This window comes from Salvelinus fontinalis, unplaced genomic scaffold (genome assembly GCF_029448725.1).
Source record: "Salvelinus fontinalis isolate EN_2023a unplaced genomic scaffold, ASM2944872v1 scaffold_0001, whole genome shotgun sequence".
Classification (NCBI taxonomy): Eukaryota; Metazoa; Chordata; class Actinopteri; order Salmoniformes; family Salmonidae; genus Salvelinus; species Salvelinus fontinalis.
This window is the reverse complement of record NW_026600210.1, coordinates 1,356,274-1,376,750: the sequence shown is the minus strand read 5'-3', so window position 1 is coordinate 1,376,750 and position 20,477 is coordinate 1,356,274. Positions and strand designations below refer to the sequence as shown.

Below are 20,477 nucleotides of genomic sequence, written 5' to 3'. Positions count from 1 at the left end.
AGTTCACTGGGATGTTAGGAGACTAATCCCCCTATAGTTCACTGGGATGTTATGAGACTAATCCCCCTATAGTTCACTGGGATGTTATGAGACTAATCCCCCTATAGTTCACTGGGATGTTATGAGACTAATCCCCCTATAGTTCACTGGGATGTTAGGAGACTAATTCCCCTGTAGTTCACTGGGATGTTAGGAGACTAATCCCTCTATAGTTCACTGGGATTTTAGGAGACTAATCCCTCTATAGTTCACTGGGATGTTAGGAGACTAATCCCCCTATAGTTCACTGGGATGTTAGGAGACTAATCCCCCTGTAGTTCACTGGTATGCTAGGAGACTAATCCCCCTATAGTTCACCGGGATGTTAGGAGACTAATCCCCCTATAGTTCACTGGGATGTTAGGAAACTAATCGCCCTGTAGTTCACTGGGATGTTAGGAGACTAATCCCTCTATAGTTCACTGGTATGCTATGAGACTAATCCCCCTGTAGTTCACTGGGATGTTAGGAGACTAATCCCCCTGTAGTTCACTGGTATGTTAGGAGACTAATCCCCCTCTAGTTCACTGGGATGTTAGGAGACTAATCCCCCTATAGTTCACTGGGATGTTAGGAGACTAATCCCCCTCTAGTTCACTGGGATGTTAGGAGACTAATCCCCCTGTAGTTCACTGGGATGTTAGGAGACTAATCCCCCTCTAGTTCACTGGGATGTTAGGACACTAATCCCCCTGTAGTTCACTGGGATGTTATGAGACTAATCCCCCTATAGTTCACTGGGATGTTATGAGACTAATCCCCCTCTAGTTCACTGGGATGTTAGGAGACTAATCCCCCTGTAGTTCACTGGGATGTTAGGAGACTAATCCCCCTCTAGTTCACTGGGATGTTAGGACACTAATCCCCCTGTAGTTCACTGGGATGTTATGAGACTAATCCCCCTATAGTTCACTGGGATGTTATGAGACTAATCCCTCTATAGTTCACTGGGATGTTAGGAGACTAATCCCTCTATAGTTCACTGGGATGTTAGGAGACTAATCCCCCTATAGTTCACTGGGATGTTAGGAGACTAATCCCCCTGTAGTTCACTCGTATGCTAGGAGACTAATTCCCCTATAGTTCACTGGGATGTTAGGAGACTAATCCCCCTATAGTTCACTGGGATGTTAGGAGACTAATCCCTCTATAGTTCACTCATCTGAGACCATAATGCATGTAGTTCCTTTAGTCCAGAAGGGTTTGTTCTGGATGTATTTTCAGGTTTCCCCGTAACACATATAACCTATTATAGAACACATGACAGAATCTGTCATACCAGAAGTCAATCCCATCTAGAGTGTTCTGGTGTATTTCAGGTTGATCGATCTGCTCCGTTAGAGCATTACAGTGATCAGCAAGGTTTCTGTCTGCTTGATGCATGCCTGGCCTTCAGGCATACCATTAAAGACATTCTGACAAGATGGAACCCCAGCCTGAAATGTCAGACTCAACACAGAGTGTTCCGGTATTCTAGAGTACAGCATTTAGAATCCTTTATGAATTCCAGTAATGTGCTCGTCTAAATTGGACCTGTGTGGAACATTATCAGCATCGTTAATACAGTCTTCCAAACCAGCAATATGACTATTTAATTCTCCACAGAGGTGAATAGCAGCAACATCCGGACAAGTAGCCATTTGAGCAAATAAAGAATGAGAATCATGTCCCCATGTAGAGACTTCATGAGAAAATAACACAACAATATTCTGACGCTCAAATCACTGTCCCATTATGCCATCTACACTCTTAGAAACAATGGTGCTACCTAGAACCTGAAAGGGTTCTTCGCCTGTCCTCATAGGAGAATCCTCTGAAGAACCCTTATTGGTTCCAGCTCAAACCCTTCTGGTTCCAGGTAGAACCTTTCTGGTTCCAGGTAGAACCCTTTGCAAAGATGGTTCTACATGGAACCCCTAAAGGTTCTACCTGAAACCAAAAAGGGTTCTACCTGGAACCAAAAAGGGTTCTCCTTTGGGGACAGCCGAAGAACCCTTTTGGGGTTTTACATTTACAGGACTGTGGTATTTAGTTTCTAATCAAAAGTCCACCAGATGTTTCAGTTGCTCCTACATGCATTTTCCTATTATGTCTAAACCAAGTGTACCCGTCCATTTCAATTGAATGCTGACCTGTTAGATGTGTCTCATTCAGGAATATAATGTCAGGAATCAGTCAAAATAACATAAATAGTCTTAGCTCACAGTCCAACCATTAACGTTCCAGTGAACAAGAGTAAACTGTTCAGCATTTTCCGGCTGGGCAGGTGATTCTCAGTCCTCTTCAACTCCCCTGCTACCAACATCAGGACCAGACGAAGGCTGTGGCATCACTTCACCCAACGATGCAGAAATGAACACCGGTTGGGATGTTCAGAGGAACGGTTCTGAAGTTCAGATCAACGAGTCGTTCCGTGTGTGACTCTGGCGATCGTAGAAAGCCCCTGCTGAACCTTTTGTCGCTCCTTAGCTTTTGTTTCTGCTGAAGGACATCCACTTTCTCCTGGAAGCAGTTCCAGCTTGATCACGCCCTGCTCCGGTCCCTCGCCCACATCCACTCTGCAGCTACTAGGTCCTCTCTGCAGCTACTAGGTCCCACATCCACTCTGCAGCTACTAGGTCCCACATCCACTCTGCAGCTACTAGGTCCCACATCCTCTCTGCAGCTACTAGGTCCCACATCCACTCTGCAGCTACTAGGTCCCACATCCACTCTGTAGCTACTAGGTCCCACATCCACTCTGCAGCTACTAGGTCCACTCTGCAGCTACTAGGTCCCACATCCACTCTGCAGCTACTAGGTCCCTCATCCACTCTGCAGCTACTAGGTCCCACATCCACTCTGCAGCTACTAGGTCCCACATCCACTCTGCAGCTACTAGGTCCCTCATCCACTCTGCTGCTACTAGGTCCCACATCCACTCTGCAGCTACTAGGTCCCACATCCACTCTGCAGCTACTAGGTCCCACATCCACTCTGCAGCTACTAGGTCCCACATCCACTCTGCAGCTACTAGGTCCCACTTCCACTCTGCAGCTACTAGGTCCCACTTCCACTCTGCAGCTACTAGGTCCCACTTCCACTCTGCAGCTACTAGGTCCCACTTCCACTCTGCAGCTACTAGGTCCCACATCCACTCTGCAGCTACTAGGTCCCACTTCCACTCTGCAGCTACTAGGTCCCACACCCACTCTGCAGCTACTAGGTCCTCTCTGCTGCTACTAGGTCCCACATCCACACTGCAGCTACTAGGTCCCACATCCACTCTGCAGCTACTAGGTCCCACATCCACTCTGCTGCTACTAGGTCCACTCTGCAGCTACTAGGTCCCACATCCACTCTGCAGCTACTAGGTCCCACATCCACTCTGTAGCTACTAGGTCCCACATCCACTCTGCAGCTACTAGGTCCCACATCCACTCTGTAGCTACTAGGTCCCTCATCCACTCTGCTGCTACTAGGTCCCTCATCCACTCTGCAGCTACTAGGTCCCTCATCCACTCTGCAGCTACTAGGTCCCACATCCACTCTGCAGCTACTAGGTCCCACATCCACTCTGCAGCTACTAGGTCCCACTTCCACTCTGCAGCTACTAGGTCCCACTTCCACTCTGCAGCTACTAGGTCCCACTTCCACTCTGCAGCTACTAGGTCCCACTTCCACTCTGCAGCTACTAGGTCCCACATCCACTCTGCAGCTACTAGGTCCCACTTCCACTCTGCAGCTACTAGGTCCCACACCCACTCTGCAGCTACTAGGTCCTCTCTGCTGCTACTAGGTCCCACATCCACACTGCAGCTACTAGGTCCCACATCCACTCTGCAGCTACTAGGTCCCACATCCACTCTGCTGCTACTAGGTCCACTCTGCAGCTACTAGGTCCCACATCCACTCTGCAGCTACTAGGTCCCACATCCACTCTGTAGCTACTAGGTCCCACATCCACTCTGCAGCTACTAGGTCCCACATCCACTCTGTAGCTACTAGGTCCCTCATCCACTCTGCTGCTACTAGGTCCCTCATCCACTCTGCAGCTACTAGGTCCCTCATCCACTCTGCAGCTACTAGGTCCCTCATCCACTCTGCAGCTACTAGGTCCCACATCCTCTCTGCAGCTACTAGGTCCCACATCCTCTCTGCAGCTACTAGGTCCCACATCCACTCTGCAGCTACTAGGTCCCACATCCACTCTGCAGCTACTAGGTCCACTCTGCTGCTACTAGGTCCCACATCCTCTCTGCAGCTACTAGGTCCCACATCCACTCTGCAGCTACTAGGTCCCACATCCACTCTGCAGCTACTAGGTCCACTCTGCTGCTACTAGGTCCCACATCCACTCTGCAGCTACTAGGTCCCACATCCACTCTGCAGCTACTAGGTCCACTCTGCTGCTACTAGGTCCCACATCCTCTCTGCAGCTACTAGGTCCACTCTGCAGCTACTAGGTCCCACATCCACTCTGCAGCTACTAGGTCCCACATCCACTCTGCAGCTACTAGGTCCACTCTGCAGCTACTAGGTCCCACATCCACTCTGCAGCTACTAGGTCCACTCTGCAGCTACTAGGTCCACTCTGCAGCTACTAGGTCCCACATCCACTCTGTAGCTACTAGGTCCCACATCCACTCTGCAGCTACTAGGTCCCACATCCACTCTGCAGCTACTAGGTCCCACATCCACTCTGTAGCTACTAGGTCCCACATCCACTCTGTAGCTACTAGGTCCCACATCCACTCTGTAGCTACTAGGTCCCACATCCACTCTGCAGCTACTAGGTCCCACATCCACTCTGCAGCTACTAGGTCCCACATCCACTCTGCAGCTACTAGGTCCCACATCCACTCTGCAGCTACTAGGTCCCACATCCACTCTGCAGCTACTAGGTCCCACATCCACTCTGCAGCTACTAGGTCCCACATCCACTCTGCAGCTACTAGGTCCCACATCCACTCTGCAGCTACTAGGTCCCACATCCACTCTGCAGCTACTAGGTCCCACATCCACTCTGTAGCTACTAGGTCCACTCTGCAGCTACTAGGTCCCACATCCACTCTGCAGCTACTAGGTCCGCTCTGCAGCTACTAGGTCCCACATCCACTCTGTAGCTACTAGGTCCACTCTGCAGCTACTAGGTCCCACATCCACTCTGTAGCTACTAGGTCCACTCTGCAGCTACTAGGTCCCACATCCACTCTGCAGCTACTAGGTCCACTCTGCAGCTACTAGGTCCCACATCCACTCTGCAGCTACTAGGTCCACTCTGCAGCTACTAGGTCCCACATCCACTCTGCAGCTACTAGGTCCGCTCTGCAGCTACTAGGTCCCACATCCTCTCTGCTGCTACTAGGTCCCTCATCCACTCTGCAGCTACTAGGTCCACTCTGCAGCTACTAGGTCCCACATCCACTCTGCTGCTACTAGGTCCCACATCCTCTCTGCAGCTACTAGGTCCCAGATCCACTCTGCAGCTACTAGGTCCCACATCCACTCTGCAGCTACTAGGTCCCACATCCACTCTGCAGCTACTAGGTCCCACATCCACTCTGCTGCTACTAGGTCCCACATCCACTCTGCAGCTACTAGGTCCCACATCCACTCTGCAGCTACTAGGTCCACTCTGCTGCTACTAGGTCCCACATCCTCTCTGCAGCTACTAGGTCCACTCTGCAGCTACTAGGTCCCACATCCACTCTGCAGCTACTAGGTCCCACATCCACTCTGCAGCTACTAGGTCCCAGATCCACTCTGCAGCTACTAGGTCCCACATCCACTCTGCAGCTACTAGGTCCACTCTGCAGCTACTAGGTCCCACATCCTCTCTGCAGCTACTAGGTCCCACATCCACTCTGCAGCTACTAGGTCCCACATCCACTCTGCAGCTACTAGGTCCCACATCCACTCTGCAGCTACTAGGTCCACTCTGCTGCTACTAGGTCCCACATCCACTCTGCAGCTACTAGGTCCCACATCCACTCTGCAGCTACTAGGTCCCACATCCTCTCTGCAGCTACTAGGTCCCTCATCCACTCTGCAGCTACTAGGTCCCACATCCACTCTGCAGCTACTAGGTCCACTCTGCAGCTACTAGGTCCCTCATCCACTCTGCAGCTACTAGGTCCCACATCCACTCTGCAGCTACTAGGTCCACTCTGCAGCTACTAGGTCCCACATCCTCTCTGCAGCTACTAGGTCCACTCTGCAGCTACTAGGTCCCACATCCACTCTGCAGCTACTAGGTCCCACATCCACTCTGCAGCTACTAGGTCCCACATCCACTCTGCAGCTACTAGGTCCACTCTGCAGCTACTAGGTCCCACATCCTCTCTGCAGCTACTAGGTCCTCTCTGCAGCTACTAGGTCCCACATCCTCTCTGCAGCTACTAGGTCCACTCTGCAGCTACTAGGTCCCACATCCACTCTGCAGCTACTAGGTCCCACATCCACTCTGCAGCTACTAGGTCCCACATCCACTCTGCAGCTACTAGGTCCACTCTGCAGCTACTAGGTCCCACATCCTCTCTGCAGCTACTAGGTCCCACATCCACTCTGCAGCTACTAGGTCCACTCTGCAGCTACTAGGTCCCACATCCTCTCTGCAGCTACTAGGTCCCACATCCACTCTGCAGCTACTAGGTCCACTCTGCAGCTACTAGGTCCCACTTCCACTCTGCAGCTACTAGGTCCCACATTCACTCTGCAGCTACTAGGTCCACTCTGCAGCTACTAGGTCCACTCTGCAGCTACTAGGTCCTCTCTGCAGCTACTAGGTCCCACATCCACTCTGCAGATACTAGGTCCCTCATCCACTCTGCAGCTACTAGGTCCCTCATCCACTCTGCAGCTACTAGGTCCCAGATCCACTCTGCAGCTACTAGGTCCCACATCCACTCTGCAGCTACTAGGTCCCAGATCCACTCTGCAGCTACTAGGTCCCACATCCACTCTGCAGCTACTAGGTCCCAGATCCACTCTGCAGCTACTAGGTCCCACATCCACTCTGCAGCTACTAGGTCCCACATCCACTCTGCAGCTACTAGGTCCCACATCCACTCTGCAGCTACTAGGTCCCACATCCACTCTGCAGCTACTAGGTCCCACATCCACTCTGCAGCTACTAGGTCCCACATCCACTCTGTAGCTACTAGGTCCCACATCCACTCTGCAGCTACTAGGTCCTGCATTGGGATCCCTCTGTCAGAAGTACCCCGCTCTCTCCATCACATCCTCTCCTTGTTGGAATGGTAGGCCTGCTGTGATGATGGACACTTCAGGGTCGAATTTAGTGGATGGGTTTGGGTTTGCGCTGGTCGTGTTGGCTTCCATATTGTCTATCCTCGCTGCTAGGTGCGCTATATCCAAGTCTAAGTTATCTTGGATTTCTTTGGCTTTTCTCGTCTCTGTTTACACAGATAGGTTTTTCTAGGGTCACTTAGACTGCCAACGTTACTGTACCGCTGTTTCCCAAAGCTTAAAGTCCTACTTTCTATTTAGTTGTTAATCAAGTTGTTAATCAAGTTGAGCTCATGCAGTAAGCGAGTCGACTTTTCCTCTGGTGCTCCTTGTGTCTTTCTCACTGGTGTCGTTAATGATGTTGACCTTCAACGGTTGCTTCAGTTGTTCAATTGTTTTTGTGGCGATAGACTGTCATTACAAACTTTTTTTGTTTAATGTTTGACACGATACACAACACACGCTTTTTATAAACAATTAGCTCTGATTGTAACGTTCTGATTCTAACGTTCTGATTGTAACGTTCTGATTGTAACGTTCTGATTCTAACGTTCTGATTGTATCGTTCTGATTGTAACGTTCTGATTGTAACGTTCTGATTGTAACGTTCTGATTGTAACGTTCTGATTGTAACGTTCTGATTGTAACGTTCTGATTGTAACGTTCTGATTCTAACGTTCTGATTGTAACGTTCTGATTGTAACGTTCTGATTGTAACGTTCTGATTGTATCGTTCTGATTGTAACGTTCTGATTGTAACGTTCTGATTGTAACGTTCTGATTCTAACGTTCTGATTGTAACGTTCTGATTGTAACGTTCTGATTGTAACGTTCTGATTGTAACGTTCTGATTGTAACGTTCTGATTGTAACGTTCTGATTCTAACGTTTTGATTTATCGTTCTGATTGTAACGTTCTGATTGTAACGTTCTGATTGTAACGTTCTGATTGTAACGTTCTGATTGTAACGTTCTGATTGTAACGTTCTGATTGTAACGTTCTGATTGTAACGTTCTGATTCTAACGTTTTGATTTATCGTTCTGATTGTAACGTTCTGATTGTAACGTTCTGATTGTAACGTTCTGATTGTAACGTTCTGATTGTAACGTTCTGATTGTAACGTTCTGATTGTAACGTTCTGATTGTAACGTTCTGATTGTAACGTTCTGATTCTAACGTTTTGATTTATCGTTCTGATTGTAACGTTCTGATTGTAACGTTCTGATTGTAACGTTCTGATTGTAACGTTCTGATTGTAACGTTCTGATTGTAACGTTCTGATTGTAACGTTCTGATTCTAACGTTCTGATTCTAACGTTCTGATTCTAACGTTTTGATTTATCGTTCTGATTGTAACGTTCTGATTGTAACGTTCTGATTCTAACGTTCTGATTGTAACGTTCTGATTGTAACGTTCTGATTCTAACGTTCTGATTCTAACGTTTTGATTTATCGTTCTGATTGTAACGTTCTGATTGTAACGTTCTGATTGTAACGTTCTGATTGTAACGTTCTGATTGTAACGTTCTGATTGTAACGTTCTGATTGTAACGTTCTGATTGTAACGTTCTGATTGTAACGTTCTGATTCTAACGTTCTGATTCTAACGTTCTGATTCTAACCCTTTCCCAGGGTCCGTGTAAGAATGTCATCACTGTTATCCAGAAGTTTCAGGACAGTCTGTTTGTCTGTGGGACCAATGGGAACAAGCCCCAGTGCTGGAAGCTGGTGAGGACTGGTTTACTTGATGCTTTATTAGACAGTTGTAGAAACTGAGTCGTAGGAAGGTTGGAGACCGGGATTGAACCCTGTCTCCTGTGTGGAGACATATACAGTATAGTGCTGACAGCCGAGAGTGTTAAGGAAAGTGGCAAAGCCGTCCACCCAGCAGGGCTTTCTCACTATAATTCATAGGTCGTCCACCCAGCGTGGCGATAATTGATTGCTATGTCATTTATTTTTTACCTTAGCCTACTTGGTAAATATTTTCTTAACTTTTCTTGAACTGCACTGTTGGTTAAGGCCTTGTAAGTAAGCATTTCACATATTGTATTCATCATTTCACGGTAAAGTCTACACTTGTTATATTCGGCGCATGTGACAAATAAAGTTTGATTTGATATCTTCTGTCACAGATGTTTTCGTGGGATTGTGATCTTTTGGTTCCTGTCTTGATGAGTGTTTTCCTGTGTTTATGCCACAGTATTCTCAGATGCCCAATCACACACTTGACATAGTCGAGAGTTACAAAGGCACTGGACTCTCTCCTTTCGTTTACTCCCAGAATGCACTCTCCCTCACTGTAGGTATGTGGAACAGATAGCTGTGGACTGTTGTCTTCACTAGAATACAATCTTAACATTCAGTGGTTCAGTGGCAGATAATACACTATATATACAAAAGTATGTGGACACACCTTCAAATGAGTGGATTTAGCTATTTCAGCCACACCCGTTGTTGACAGGTTTATGAAATCAAGCACACAGCCATGCAATTTCTATAGGTAAACATTGGCCGTAGAATGGCCACGACTTTCAACGTGGCACCGTCATAGGATGCCACCTTTCCAACAAGTCATTTCGTCACATTTCTGCCCTGCTAGAGCTTCCCCATTTAACTGTAAGTGCTGTTATTGTGAAGAGGAAACATCCAGGAGCAACAACGGCTCAGACGTGAAGTGGTAGACCACACAAGCTCACAGAGCGGCACCGCCGAGTGCTGAAGCACGTAGCGCGTAAAAATCGTCTGTCCTCGGTTGCAACACTCACTACCGAGTTCCAAACTACCTCTGGAAACAACGTCAGCACAAGAACTGTTCGTTGGGAGCTTCATGAAATGGGTTTCCATGGCCGAGCAGCCGCACACAAACTTAAGATCACCATGTGCAATGCTGGAGTGGTGTAAAGCTCGCCGCCATTGGACTCTGGAGCAGTGGAAACACGTTCTCTGGAGTAATGAATCACGCTTCACCATCTGGCAGTCCGACGGATGAATCTGGGTTTGGCAGATGCCAGGAGAACGCTGCCTGCCCCGATGCGTAGTGCCAACTGTAAAGTTTGGTGGAGGAATAATGGTCTGGGGCTGTTTTTCATGGTTCGGACCCCTTAGTTCCAGTGAAGGGAAATCTACAGCATACAATGACATTCTAGATGATTCTGTACTTCCCACATTGTGGCAACAGTTTGGGGAAGGCCCTTTCCTGTTTCAGCATGACAATGCCCCCGTGAACAAAGCAAGGTTCATACAGAAATGGTTTGTCGAGATCGGTGTGGAGGAACTTGACTGGCCTGCACAGAGCCCTGACCTTAACCCCATCAAACACCTTTGGGATGAATTGGAACGCCGACTGTGAGCCAGGCCTAATCGCCCAACATCAGTGCCTGACCTCATTAATGCTCTTGTGGCTGAATGGTAGCAAGTCCCTGCAGCAATGTTCCAACATCTAGTGCAAAGCCTTCCAGGAAGAGTGTTGAATTGGACTGAGATGTTTGACGAGCAGGTGTCCACATACTGTTGGTCATGTAGTGTATAACTACCCAATCAGATCCCTTGGCGTAGAATACGTACGTTTTCACTAAAATGCAATTCATTATTGAATGTCTGTGTGTGTCTGTATGGCTGTGTCTCTGTGTCTCTGTGTGTCTCTGTGTCTCTGTGTCTCTGTGTGTGTCTCTGTATGTCTATGTGTCTCTGTGTGTCTCTGTGTCTCTGTGTGTGTCTCTGTGTGTCTCTGTGTCTCTGTGTCTCTGTGTGTGTCTCTGTGTGTCTCTGTGTGTCTCTGTGTCTCTGTGTCTCTCTGTGTGTCTCTGTATGTCTATGTGTCTCTGTGTCTCTGTGTGTGTCTCTGTGTGTCTCTGTGTCTCTGTGTGTGTCTCTGTGTGTCTCTGTGTGTGTCTCTGTGTGTCTCTGTGTCTCTGTGTGTGTCTCTGTGTGTCTCTGTGTCTCTGTGTGTGTCTCTGTGTGTCTCTGTGTCTCTGTGTGTGTCTCTGTGTGTCTCTGTGTGTGTCTCTGTGTGTGTCTCTGTGTGTCTCTGTGTGTGTCTCTGTGTCTCTGTGTGTGTCTCTGTGTGTCTCTGTGTGTCTCTGTGTCTCTGTGTGTGTCTCTGTGTGTCTCTGTGTCTCTGTGTGTCTATGTGTGTCTGTGTCTCTCTGTGTGTGTCTCTGTGTGTGTCTCTGTGTGTGTCTGTGTGTCTCTGTGTGTGTCTCTGTGTGTGTCTCTGTGTGTGTCTCTGTGTGTCTCTGTGTGTCTGTGTGTGTCTGTGTATGACATGAGATTATACAATATTTTTTACTAAGATGCAATGAATTATTGAATATGTTTGCTTCCTTGTTGTAACGTGAGTCTGTTCTTTTAGAGGGGGACCTATATGCTGCGGCTCCTTTATACAGCGACGGGAGCTCACTACAGTTCAGAAGGAAAGCTGGCAGCAGAACCAATGTATGGATGTATGACAAGTGGGTGACCGGTATGTAAAGAGAGATAATGTATTAATATAGCATGGATTAATGTGATAATGTATTAATATATAATGTATTAATGTGATAATGTATTAATGTGATAATGTGTTAATGTATTAATGTGATAATGTGTTAATGTATTAATGTGATAATGTGTTACTGTATAATGTATTAATATATCATGGATTAATGTGATAATGTATTAATATATCATGTATTAATGTGATAATGTGTTAATGTATTAATGCGATAATGTGTTAATGTATTAATGTGATAATGTGTTACTGTATAATGTATTGATGTGATACTATATAATGTATTAATGTGATAATGTATTGATGTGATACTATATAATGTATTAATGTGATAATGTATTGATGTGATACTATATAATGTATTGATGTGATAATGTATTAATGTGATAATGTATTAATGTGATAATGTATTAATGTGATAATGTATTGATGTGATACTATATAATGTATTGATGTGATAATGTATTACTATATAATGTATTGATGCGATAATGTGTTAATGTGATAATGTATTGATGTGATAATGTATTGATGTGATAATGTATAATGTATTAATGTGATAATGTATTTATGTGATACTATATAATGTATTAATGTGATAATGTATTGATGTGATACTATATAATGTATTGAGGTGATAATGTATTAATATATCATGTATTGATGCGATAATGTATTAATGTGATAATGTATTAATGTGATACTATGTAATGTATTGAGGTGATAATGTATTAATGTGATAATGTATTAATGTGATAATGTATTAATGTGATAATGTATTGATGTGATACTATATAATGTATTGGGGTGATAATGTATTACTATATAATGTATTGATGCGATAATGTGTTAATGTGATAATGTATTGATGTGATAATTTATTGATGTGATAATGTATTGATGTGATACTATATAATGTATTGAGGTGATAATGTATTAATATATCATGTATTAATGGGATAATGTATTAATGTGATGTATTACTATATAATGTGATAATATCATGCAAGATGTTCAAATGTTCATAGATGACCGGCAGGGTGAAATAATAATAATCCCAGTGGTTGTAGAGGGTGCAGCAGTTCCTGCACCTCAGGAGTAAATGTCAGTTGTCTTTTCATAGCCCGATGCAAATGGCACCTTATTCTCAATATGGTTCACTTTTTTTTAAACTCGAGCCCAATGGTCCCTGGTCAAAAGTAGTGCACCGTGTAGGAGAAAGAATTCCTTTTGGGACGCTGTCTCGTTCTCAGTCTGGCATATCAGCGATCTCAGTACAGCTGCGTTAGTGAAGTCCTTATCTCTCCGTCTCCTCTTCGGGCTTATCAGCATAGCTGCCAAGCCAAGGCTACTAGCTACGTCAGGATTTAAAGTGGCAGACGTGGCTCTGTGGCTGTTAATCATGGCAGAGGGGTCAATGTAGTTTGGATGGAACTCTCTCAGGGTTCCTCTGTGTTAGTATTCTGTGTTGTTACACTGATACAGCCATGTGTTCTGTTGATACAGCCATGTGTTCTGCTGATACACTGATACAGCCATGTGTTCTGTTGATACAGCCATGTGTTCTGCTGATACAGCCATGTGTTCTGTTGATACAGCCATGTGTTCTGTTGATACAGCCATGTGTTCTGCTGATACACTGATACAGCCATGTGTTCCGTTGATACACTGATACAGCCATGTGTTCCGTTGATACACTGATACAGCCATGTGTTCCGTTGATACACTGATACAGCCATGTGTTCCGTTGATACAGCCATGTGTTCCGTTGATACAGCCATGTGTTCTGTTGATACACTGATACAGCCATGTGTTCTGTTGATACAGCCATGTGTTCTGTTGATACAGCCATGTGTTCTGTTGATACAGCCATGTGTTCTGTTGATACAGCCATGTGTTCCGTTGATACAGCCATGTGTTCTGTTGATACAGCCATGTGTTCTGTTGATACAGCCATGTGTTCTGTTGATACAGCCATGTGTTCTGTTGATACAGCCATGTGTTCTGTTGATACAGCCATGTGTTCTGTTGATACAGCCATGTGTTCTGTTGATACAGCCATGTGTTCTGTTGATACAGCCATGTGTTCTGTTGATACACTGATACAGCCATGTGTTCTGCTGATACAGCCATGTGTTCTGTTGATACACTGATACAGCCATGTGTTCTGTTGATACACTGATACAGCCATGTGTTCCGTTGATACACTGATACAGCCATGTGTTCCGTTGATACACTGATACAGCCATGTGTTCTGTTGATACACTGATACAGCCATGTGTTCCGTTGATACACTGATACAGCCATGTGTTCCGTTGATACACTGATACAGCCATGTGTTCTGTTGATACACTGATACAGCCATGTGTTCCGTTGATACACTGATACAGCCATGTGTTCCGTTGATACAGCCATGTGTTCTGTTGATACAGCCATGTGTTCTGTTGATACACTGATACAGCCATGTGTTCTGTTGATACACTGATACAGCCATGTGTTCCGTTGATACACTGATACAGCCATGTGTTCCGTTGATACAGCCATGTGTTCTGTTGATACAGCCATGTGTTCTGTTGATGAGATGCGATGTGTTTGTTTCTCGTTACTTTTGTTGGCAGAAATGATTGTGTAATCGATAGATAGGTAGTGGAACACCAAAAATGATAACTGGTGTGTTTTTATAGAGGAATGGGTTAATTGATTGATACGCCCTGTCTTCCCAGAGCCCACGTTCATCTCCACGTGCTGGGTGAGACGTAAGGAGGAGCCGGACAATGAGAAGATATATGTCTTCTTCAGGGAGAAGAACTCTGACAGCAACCCTGAAGCTGATCACTGGATCTCTAGAGTAGCACAAGTCTGTAAGGTAAGATGGCGGGATAGAGACAGTCTGTAAGGTAAGATGGTGGGATAGAGAGACAGTCTGTTAGATGGTGGGATAGAGAGACAGTCTGTTAGATGGTGGGATAGAGAGACAGTCTGTTAGATGGTGGGATAGAGAGACAGTCTGTTAGATGGTGGGATAGAGAGACAGTCTGTTAGATGGTGGGATAGAGAGACAGTCTGTTAGATGGTGGGATAGAGAGACAGTCTGTTAGATGGTGGGATAGAGAGACAGTCTGTTAGATGGTGGGATAGAGAGACAGTCTGTTAGATGGTGGGATAGAGACAGTCTGTTAGATGGTGGGATAGAGACAGTCTGTTAGATGGTGGGATAGAGAGACAGTCTGTTAGATGGTGGGATAGAGAGACAGTCTGTTAGATGGTGGGATAGAGAGACAGTCTGTTAGATGGTGGGATAGAGACAGTCTGTTAGATGGTGGGATAGAGACAGTCTGTTAGATGGTGGGATAGAGAGACAGTCTGTTAGATGGTGGGATAGAGACAGTCTGTTAGATGGTGGGATAGAGAGACAGTCTGTTAGATGGTGGGATAGAGAGACAGTCTGTTAGATGGTGGGATAGAGAGACAGTCTGTTAGATGGTGGGATAGAGAGACAGTCTGTTAGATGGTGGGATAGAGAGACAGTCTGTTAGATGGTGGGATAGAGAGACAGTCTGTTAGATGGTGGGATAGAGAGACAGTCTGTTAGATGGTGGGATAGAGAGACAGTCTGTTAGATGGTGGGATAGAGAGACAGTCTGTTAGATGGTGGGGTAAAGAGACAGTCTGTTAGATGGTGGGATAGAGAGACAGTCTGTTAGATGGTGGGATAGAGAGACAGTCTGTTAGATGGTGGGATAGAGAGACAGTCTGTTAGATGGTGGGATAGAGAGACAGTCTGTTAGATGGTGGGATAGAGACAGTCTGTTAGATGGTGGGGTAGAGACAGTATGTTAGATGGTGGGGTAGAGAGACAGTCTGTTAGATGGTGGGATAGAGAGACAGTCTGTTAGATGGTGGGATAGAGAGACAGTCTGTTAGATGGTGGGATAGAGACAGTCTGTTAGATGGTGGGATAGAGAGACAGTCTGTTAGATGGTGGGATAGAGAGACAGTCTGTTAGATGGTGGGATAGAGAGACAGTCTGTTAGATGGTGGAATAGAGAGACAGTCTGTTAGATGGTGGGATAGAGAGACAGTCTGTTAGATGGTGGGATAGAGAGACAGTCTGTTAGATGGTGGGATAGAGAGACAGTCTGTTAGATGGTGGGATAGAGAGACAGTCTGTTAGATGGTGGGATAGAGAGACAGTCTGTTAGATGGTGGGATAGAGAGACAGTCTGTTAGATGGTGGGATAGAGAGACAGTCTGTTAGATGGTGGGATAGAGAGACAGTCTGTTAGATGGTGGGATAGAGAGACAGTCTGTTAGATGGTGGGATAGAGACAGTCTGTTAGATGGTGGGATAGAGACAGTCTGTTAGATGGTGGGATAGAGAGACAGTCTGTTAGATGGTGGGATAGAGAGACAGTCTGTTAGATGGTGGGATAGAGAGACAGTCTGTTAGATGGTGGGATAGAGACAGTCTGTTAGATGGTGGGATAGAGACAGTCTGTTAGATGGTGGGATAGAGAGACAGTCTGTTAGATGGTGGGATAGAGACAGTCTGTTAGATGGTGGGATAGAGAGACAGTCTGTTAGATGGTGGGATAGAGAGACAGTCTGTTAGATGGTGGGATAGAGAGACAGTCTGTTAGATGGTGGGATAGAGAGACAGTCTGTTAGATGGTGGGATAGAGAGACAGTCTGTTAGATGGTGGGATAGAGAGACAGTCTGTTAGATGGTGGGATAGAGAGACAGTCTGTTAGATGGTGGGATAGAGAGACAGTCTGTTAGATGGTGGGATAGAGAGACAGTCTGTTAGATGGTGGGGTAAAGAGACAGTCTGTTAGATGGTGGGATAGAGAGACAGTCTGTTAGATGGTGGGATAGAGAGACAGTCTGTTAGATGGTGGGATAGAGACAGTCTGTTAGATGGTGGGATAGAGAGACAGTCTGTTAGATGGTGGGATAGAGAGACAGTCTGTTAGATGGTGGGATAGAGAGACAGTCTGTTAGATGGTGGGATAGAGAGACAGTCTGTTAGATGGTGGGGTAAAGAGACAGTCTGTTAGATGGTGGGATAGAGAGACAGTCTGTTAGATGGTGGGATAGAGAGACAGTCTGTTAGATGGTGGGATAGAGACAGTCTGTTAGATGGTGGGATAGAGAGACAGTCTGTTAGATGGTGGGATAGAGAGACAGTCTGTTAGATGGTGGGATAGAGAGACAGTCTGTTAGATGGTGGGATAGAGAGACAGTCTGTTAGATGGTGGGATAGAGAGACAGTCTGTTAGATGGTGGGATAGAGAGACAGTCTGTTAGATGGTGGGATAGAGAGACAGTCTGTTAGATGGTGGGATAGAGAGACAGTCTGTTAGATGGTGGGATAGAGAGACAGTCTGTTAGATGGTGGGATAGAGAGACAGTCTGTTAGATGGTGGGATAGAGAGACAGTCTGTTAGATGGTGGGATAGAGAGACAGTCTGTTAGATGGTGGGATAGAGAGACAGTCTGTTAGATGGTGGGATAGAGACAGTCTGTTAGATGGTGGGATAGAGACAGTCTGTTAGATGGTGGGATAGAGAGACAGTCTGTTAGATGGTGGGATAGAGAGACAGTCTGTTAGATGGTGGGATAGAGAGACAGTCTGTTAGATGGTGGGATAGAGACAGTCTGTTAGATGGTGGGATAGAGACAGTCTGTTAGATGGTGGGATAGAGAGACAGTCTGTTAGATGGTGGGATAGAGACAGTCTGTTAGATGGTGGGATAGAGAGACAGTCTGTTAGATGGTGGGATAGAGAGACAGTCTGTTAGATGGTGGGATAGAGAGACAGTCTGTTAGATGGTGGGATAGAGAGACAGTCTGTTAGATGGTGGGATAGAGAGACAGTCTGTTAGATGGTGGGATAGAGAGACAGTCTGTTAGATGGTGGGATAGAGAGACAGTCTGTTAGATGGTGGGATAGAGAGACAGTCTGTTAGATGGTGGGATAGAGAGACAGTCTGTTAGATGGTGGGATAGAGAGACAGTCTGTTAGATGGTGGGATAGAGAGACAGTCTGTTAGATGGTGGGATAGAGAGACAGTCTGTTAGATGGTGGGATAGAGAGACAGTCTGTTAGATGGTGGGATAGAGAGACAGTCTGTTAGATGGTGGGATAGAGACAGTCTGTTAGATGGTGGGATAGAGACAGTCTGTTAGATGGTGGGGTAGAGAGACAGTCTGTTAGATGGTGGGATAGAGAGACAGTCTGTTAGATGGTGGGATAGAGAGACAGTCTGTTAGATGGTGGGATAGAGACAGTCTGTTAGATGGTGGGATAGAGAGACAGTCTGTTAGATGGTGGGATAGAGAGACAGTCTGTTAGATGGTGGGATAGAGAGACAGTCTGTTAGATGGTGGGATAGAGAGACAGTCTGTTAGATGGTGGGATAGAGAGACAGTCTGTTAGATGGTGGGATAGAGAGACAGTCTGTTAGATGGTGGGATAGAGAGACAGTCTGTTAGATGGTGGGATAGAGAGACAGTCTGTTAGATGGTGGGATAGAGAGACAGTCTGTTAGATGGTGGGATAGAGAGACAGTCTGTTAGATGGTGGGATAGAGAGACAGTCTGTTAGATGGTGGGATAGAGAGACAGTCTGTTAGATGGTGGGATAGAGAGACAGTCTGTTAGATGGTGGGATAGAGAGACAGTCTGTTAGATGGTGGGATAGAGAGACAGTCTGTTAGATGGTGGGATAGAGAGACAGTCTGTTAGATGGTGGGATAGAGAGACAGTCTGTTAGATGGTGGGATAGAGAGACAGTCTGTTAGATGGTGGGATAGAGAGACAGTCTGTTAGATGGTGGGATAGAGACAGTCTGTTAGATGGTGGGATAGAGAGACAGTCTGTTAGATGGTGGGATAGAGAGACAGTCTGTTAGATGGTGGGATAGAGAGACAGTCTGTTAGATGGTGGGATAGAGAGACAGTCTGTTAGATGGTGGGATAGAGAGACAGTCTGTTAGATGGTGGGATAGAGAGACAGTCTGTTAGATGGTGGGATAGAGACAGTCTGTTAGATGGTGGGATAGAGACAGTCTTAGATGGTGGGGTAGAGACAGTCTGTTAGATGGTGGGATAGAGAGACAGTCTGTTAGATGGTGGGATAGAGAGACAGTCTGTTAGATGGTGGGATAGAGAGACAGTCTGTTAGATGGTGGGATAGAGAGACAGTCTGTTAGATGGTGGGATAGAGAGACAGTCTGTTAGATGGTGGGATAGAGAGACAGTCTGTTAGATGGTGGGGTAGAGACAGTCAGTTAGATGGTGGGATAGAGAGACAGTCTGTTAGATGGTGGGATAGAGACAGTCTGTTAGATGGTGGGATAGAGACAGTCTGTTAGATGGTGGGATAGAGAGACAGTCTGTTAGATGGTGGGATAGAGAGACAGTCTGTTAGATGGTGGGATAGAGACAGTCTGTTAGATGGTGGGATAGAGAGACAGTCTGTTAGATGGTGGGATAGAGAGACAGTCTGTTAGATGGTGGGATAGAGAGACAGTCTGTTAGATGGTGGGATAGAGACAGTCTGTTAGATGGTGGGATAGAGAGACAGTCTGTTAGATGGTGGGATAGAGAGACAGTCTGTTAGATGGTGGGATAGAGAGACAGTCTGTTAGATGGTGGGATAGAGAGACAGTCTGTTAGATGGTGGGATAGAGACAGTCTGTTAGATGGTGGGATAGAGACAGTCTGTTAGATGGTGGGATAGAGAGACAGTCTGTTAGATGGTGGGATAGAGAGACAGTCTGTTAGATGGTGGGATAGAGAGACAGTCTGTTAGATGGTGGGATAGAGAGACAGTCTGTTAGATGGTGGGATAGAGAGACAGTCTGTTAGATGGTGGGATAGAGAGACAGTCTGTTAGATGGTGGGATAGAGAGACAGTCTGTTAGATGGTGGGATAGAGAGACAGTCTGTTAGATGGTGGGATAGAGAGACAGTCTGTTAGATGGTGGGGTAGAGACAGTCTGTTAGATGGTGGGGTAGAGACAGTCTGTTAGATGGTGGGATAGAGAGACAGTCTGTTAGATGGTGGGATAGAGAGACAGTCTGTTAGATGGTGGGATAGAGAGACAGTCTGTTAGATGGTGGGATAGAGAGACAGTCTGTTAGATGGTGGGATAGAGACAGTCTGTTAGATGGTGGGGTAGAGACAGTCTGTTAGATGGTGGGGTAGAGACAGTCAGTTAGATGGTGGGGTAGAGACAGTCTGTTAGATGGTGGGATAGAGACAGTCTGTTAGATGGTGGGATAGAGACAGTCTGTTAGATGGTGGGATAGAGAGACAGTCTGTTAGATGGTGGGATAGAGAGACAGTCTGTTAGATGGTGGGATAGAGACAGTCTGTTAGATGGTGGGATAGAGAGACAGTCTGTTAGATGGTGGGATAGAGAGACAGTCTGTTAGATGGTGGGATAGAGAGACAGTCTGTTAGATGGTGGGATAGAGAGACAGTCTGTTAGATGGTGGGATAGAGAGACAGTCTGTTAGATGGTGGGATAGAGACAGTCTGTTAGATGGTGGGATAGAGAGACAGTCTGTTAGATGGTGGGATAGAGAGACAGTCTGTTAGATGGTGGGATAGAGAGACAGTCTGTTAGATGGTGGGATAGAGAGACAGTCTGTTAGATGGTGGGATAGAGAGACAGTCTGTTAGATGGTGGGATAGAGAGACAGTCT

General features: G+C 46.1%; 1 protein-coding gene across 1 annotated transcript in view; it reads left to right on the top strand.

Annotated features, from left to right (window-relative positions):
- sema7a (semaphorin 7A) overlaps positions 1-20,477 on the top strand; it is a 126,865-nt gene that overhangs the window by 26,656 nt on the left and 79,732 nt on the right. The window contains exons 4-7 of the mRNA XM_055910028.1: positions 8,903-8,998; positions 9,474-9,576; positions 11,625-11,735; positions 14,486-14,628. Of these exons, the coding sequence (XP_055766003.1) occupies positions 8,903-8,998; positions 9,474-9,576; positions 11,625-11,735; positions 14,486-14,628 (453 nt within the window). The remainder of the gene's footprint in view (positions 1-8,902; positions 8,999-9,473; positions 9,577-11,624; positions 11,736-14,485; positions 14,629-20,477) is intronic.